Source organism: Gossypium hirsutum, chromosome D11 (assembly GCF_007990345.1).
Source record: "Gossypium hirsutum isolate 1008001.06 chromosome D11, Gossypium_hirsutum_v2.1, whole genome shotgun sequence".
NCBI lineage: Eukaryota > Viridiplantae > Streptophyta > Magnoliopsida > Malvales > Malvaceae > Gossypium > Gossypium hirsutum.
This window is the reverse complement of record NC_053447.1, coordinates 16,575,484-16,581,065: the sequence shown is the minus strand read 5'-3', so window position 1 is coordinate 16,581,065 and position 5,582 is coordinate 16,575,484. Positions and strand designations below refer to the sequence as shown.

The 5,582-nt window shown below is 30.0% G+C and overlaps 1 protein-coding gene across 1 annotated transcript; it reads right to left on the bottom strand.

The window, feature by feature from the left end:
- Positions 1-2,645: 2,645 nt before the first annotated feature.
- On the bottom strand, positions 2,646-3,537 carry LOC107911297 (uncharacterized). The gene has a single exon (XM_016839163.2). The coding sequence runs from the start codon at positions 3,405-3,407 to the stop codon at positions 2,853-2,855; it is 555 nt and encodes a 184-aa protein (XP_016694652.2). The 5' UTR covers positions 3,408-3,537; the 3' UTR covers positions 2,646-2,852.
- Positions 3,538-5,582: the final 2,045 nt, after the last annotated feature.

The window sequence follows — 5,582 nt, the reverse complement described above, 5'->3', positions numbered from 1 at the left end:
TATAACAATTCAATCATTTAATCTGGAACCAATCCTTAACTTAATCTTTTAATGGTTGCAAAAAAGCAAAAAAAAAAAAGATTAATCTTTTAATTTTAGCAAAGAAAGGATGTAAAGAGTACAAAGGTAAAAAGTTTCTATTCTCTCTTTACTTTACTTTGCAAAGAATTTGGAAAACAAAAAATAGGAACATATTAGTCCCAATCCACATAAAACACTTGGATGGATAAGAAGCCTTTATAGCTCCCTTAAGAAAGTGAAAGACAATAAAGATTGATACTCAAAAGTAGAGAACAAATAATAAATGTAGATATTCAATTTTGGCTACTAAGATATAAAAGGATATTATATTTTAGGAAATTGTGTTATCAAGCGTATTTCCTCTAGAGCAACAATTTTTGTTTAAAATAGTTGTTGTTCAGAACAACTGTTGTTCGAAAGTAGTTATGTTCATAATAGAGCTGTAGTTAGAACAATTGTCCTCTAGTGTAGTTATTTGAGAACAATTTCTGTTGAGAATAGCTAAAGTTCAAAATAATTCTTGTTTAAAATAATGACATTTCAGGAATAGCTATGTTTAGAACAATTCTGTTTTTTCAAAAGAGTCATTTCAAAACAAGCTTTGTCAATAAAAGTATCACCACTGAACAACTCTTATTCAGAACAACTTCTACATTGAAAACAACTTTATTTAGAACAACTTACATTTAGAACAATTCAAAATTATTATTCAAGAACAACTCTCATACAAGAACCATCATCTTGCGTTTCAAGAGATGTTCCGTGAAAGATATTTCACATGGTACCACTTCACCAAAGTGGAAGAAATGAAAGTAACCCCAAAATATGGTACAGTTCTTGGCTTATCTTCATTTTTGAGATGTTCTGGAGATCTTGGCTTGGTGAATTAGGTATGAATGCAGTTAAGAGTATTCCTTTTAACATTTTCCTGTAACGTTGAGTGATTTTCTATCCTTTAAAAAATATAGTGATTTCTTCTTCACTATTCACCATCACCAACAAAACCTTTCATTTTCTCTTCTTAATCGTTAATGCAAGTTTAACTGAAAAATATCTATTATTACTCTCTTTGATTATCCTTTATGACTCCTATTCTTGAAACATTATAAATAGTAGTATTTCAAAATTAGTGAAAACACTTTTGCCACTTTGGAATTTAGACTCTCAAAGCTCTCTTTAAAATTCTCTCAACTTATTTTTTTTGCTTAGCCTTATCATCAGCCACATTTCTCTTTCTACACATTACCAATCACCACCTGTCACTACACCTAGTGTTACCGAATCTACTTCAGTCTTCTCACCACCTTCTTTCAATTTATCTTGTTCACTTATTTGTAACACTTCCTCTCTAACCTTTACGGTAAACAACCCTAGTTGAACAGAAATACAAGTTAAAAAAAATATGGGTGTTATTTGGAACCTCCCCATAGCACTTATCAAGGCTAGAGAAAGGAATTGGTTCGGTGGAGTTGTTGTCAGAGATAAGAATAATAATTTGATAGTGGCTTGTGAAAAATTGCAAGCTGAATCCCAATTTCAGGCTAGAATCATTCTTGTAAGCCTTATCCTACTTCTCATGTGAGAATAAGGAAGCAACAAATTTAGATTAATTAATAGGGAGAAGAAATAGAGTAATATTGAAGAATCGAAATTAAGAACGGATTTTTATAAAGTGTCTAAAATTATTCGTAACTCCTGTTCAACTCATAAATAAGAAGATAATACGTTTTAATGTATTCGAACTCACATCCTCCTATATTAGCAACAATACTCATATCAATCGAATTAAGACTTAATTGACAATGCAATTATTAATCTGAATTCACTTGACCCGACTTAGTGACTTACGCTTTCAACAAAGAAAGAGAAATAGGGTTGGCAATCAAACAAAGAAATACATACATACATGCTAGGAAGAATTTCAGTCCCAAAATGGAAGTTCTTGTTTACGTTGGTTGATCAACGCCCAAAGAATATTGACTTTGAAACTTTCAAACTAGACAAAGTCAAAATTGCTATACCAAACATAACTCCAGCTTCACAAATGTAAAGTTTTTAATCTTAGGCCCACATTGGTTACAAAATTAATTTGCTTAAGGTTTTTGGACTATTTATTATTGTTTTTGTATAAAATCTTGAATTGCTCCACTAATTCAATTTTATTTACTGTTTTCGCCATTTAACCAATGATCAGTAATCTTTCATTTCATTTTAATTATTTTTATATCAATATTAATATAAAAAAACTTTTTAATAATAATAAGTTTTATCGAATAATAATAAGTTTGAACTTTCTAAGAAGGTCGAGTCTTTTAAATGGAGCAAATCAGTGTTAGAAGAGTTTTGTCTTTAGTTTAAGAGTATGATTCGTTTTAAATTCAAATTCAATCGATCCCCAATGAGGTGTTTAATGATCGGATTAATTTCGAACCCAAAGATTTAGATTCTTTTATGTTATAAAATAACATAATATATTATAAAATTAGAATAGGAACACCTTGTAAGTTGAAATTCAATCCTGACTTATATTTTTTTAAATATAATAATTTTATTTAAATTTTCTCAAATTTTAAATCAATCTTCACCAGAAATCAAAATTTGAAAGTTCTGGGACAAAATAAATCTTCACATTCTTATTTTTCTTTTATGAAGGGAAAATGATTCGTACATCCAGAGAAAAAAAAAACAGAGGTATGATACAAAATAGAGAGAGGTTTCATGGATTATAACAGATTCAACACCTGGAAAAATAAAAATAAAAATCAAACAGAAAAGAAAAAAAAGGAAAAAGGTAGATTACATCTTGATGATGCAAAAACTCACATTAGTTTCTACAAACTCAAGACTCCCCAAATACTGTCTCCAATGAAGCAAACCATCTTCCTAATGGAACCCTTTTCGGATTCTACTTCCCTAATTATTTCTTCATCACCACTTTGGCAATTCTTTTTCACATATTTATTCACCTTAGCCGATCCTTTCTCAGCTACTGCAACTCTCTTTCTCCTCCCTTTTTTCTTCTTCTTCTTCTTCTTAGCTTGTTTCTTCAACAACTCTTCCTCGTACGCCTCGATAACCTCATGTATCAGTTCACGGTTTGGAGATTTGTCCCAACGTCCCCAGAAACACATGTAACACCTCAAACATTTGCACTCAAACCTAGGATCATGCTCTTTCTTATTATCATAAACCATGGTTACGGCGGAGAAGCCGCTGCTGCTGTTGCTGTTGCAACATGAGATGAGATAGGCTAGAACTTCTTTGTCTTGGAAAGAAAGGGCGGCGACGAGGCTGAGAATCGTGGCTGGGAGCAAAGACAAGTGGTCGCGGACGGCTGGAGATGGCGGAGAAGGGTGCACTTTGTCTTTATTGTAAAGCTTTTTCATGGTTGTTGGGAATATTTTGTTTGGTGGATGGATCCTATGGTCAGGTCTGGTCTGGTTTTTTTGTGTTTGTTGTTGGTGACTTAGATTTGTATTATGAACTTCGAAGTTTCATTCCATGTTTTGTCGTTCCAAATCTGGATGTTTCTATGGAAAGGAAAAGGTTAAAACAGGCCATAATTCCCAAAATTGGAAACTTAGTCCCTGGACTTTTATTTTCTGGACTTTAATCCCTTTAGTTTTCAGATATTAAAATTTAGGTTAAATTATTAACATTGTTAACTTTTTTGTTAAATTCAAATTACTTATAACATTATTTTTTTAATTACAAAACTATCAATTAATTTTTTTATATCAAAATGTTACATAAAAATGATGTCAATAATTAGATTTAAATTTTAAAATCTAAAAAGATTAAATTAATATAAATAAGATATAGGGACTAAATTTGAAATTTCTGAAAAATATTTTAACCCAAAAAAGGATTGCAATGATTCACGCGCATTTAGGAGTTAAGAGTTAGGAGCATGGTGAAAAGGGTTTTTTGGGTCAATGGGAGTGAAAAGGTTGACTAATAATAAATAAGCACAGAAATGAATGAAAAATGTGCGAAACTGTTTGAATTAAAAATTATTATTTAAGAAAATTAGAGATAAATAATTCCATTTCAAAGATGTGCTGTAAAAAAATAAGATTTGTTCGGTCAGTGTTTACATAATTTTAATCACAATATTTTAGGAGACAAGTGATAGAAAAAATAATAAATTAAATATCGTCTTTTGTTTTCGTTTTTATCTTTTTAAATGTGTGGTAGAAATATATGTTTTTATAATAATTTTTTAGAAAAAAAAATTAAAAATTTCTTTCAATTTTCTTTATCCAACTCTTCTAATAAAAAATTAAAATTAAGGTGTGATTAGTAGTGTGAAAAGAAAATTGAAAATATAAAAAATTGAAGGGTGGAAAAATTAAAAAACTGAATTTTTCTTTCCTAGATAAAAAAAATGAAAAATAGAAAATTAAGGTGCGAAAGTCAACCGTGTAAATATTGCAAAAATAAAAATATAAGAGTTGAATGCGGTTTCTGCAAGCGAATAAGTCAAGTTGTAATATATATAACTTGTTTACAACAAAATTCTTGGAAAGTATTCCGAGGATCGTACTCAAGAGATTACTATTTAGAGAAAACTAATATTAAACCAATTACCGAAAATAAGTACTAATTTAGTCGAGTCACGAATTAGTAATGTGAATTCCAAAGCAAGATAATAATGATAAACTAATTAAATTAAACTAGAACTAGAACTAACCCTAAGTTAATATTATTGATTTCTCTTATTCCTAGTTTCGACTATACGAGCTACTTTAGCCTAGATCCAGTTGCGTTACCTATTCATTAATTAACTTTTAGTTTAAGGTTTCAAATAATTGGCTAGTAATTAACCTAGTTATTATCTCTCGGCCTCTAACTAAATTAACTAGTCAGCACAATCTACTTATCTCCCGACCTCACATATTATACTAAGCTAGATTAAAGGATTCTTGGCAGACTTATCTCCCAACCTCATCTTACCTGTGTCACTTCCTAGGGTTGTCAATCCTAGAATTTACGTACTCTTAATCTAATTTAATCAATCCAGATTAAACTCTTTTCTTCAGTTAATTAATTAGGTCAAAGCAATTGAACAAACGAGATATGTGTAATGCATAAAATTATTATACTATTCACATAAACATTCAATTAGCAGGGTTAAAGAAAGAGATATAAATAATAGAAGAAGAGAATATATTGAGAATACTCATGAATTAACCGATGCAAAAGCGCAATTCTGAAACAATCTTCCCTCACGATAGTCTCACTTCGAAATAGGGTCTTTTGATTAAGGAAAGATAAAGTAAAACTAAGTAAAAACTGAATAAAATCCTTAAGTAATAACTTTTGTCTCCCCTAAATCTATGTGTAATTGTAACAGCCCGATTTTTAAGTGGTGTCGGAAATAGTGGTTCAAGGCCACCAAATTCGACGAGTAAGCTTGTAAATTTTATTAATTAATTTTTACGAGTCAAATATGGTTTTAAAAAGATTTTTGGAATTAGTAATTTATGTTTTATAATGATTTATTAGGTTTGAAGGGTAAAATCTAAGGTCAAGTGGTTTTACAAAATGAGATATCGAGA

Coding starts and splice junctions, on each gene's coding strand:
- LOC107911297 (XM_016839163.2), bottom strand. CDS start 3,407: ATGAAAAAGCTTTACAATAAAGACAAAGTGCACCCTTCTCCGCCATCT.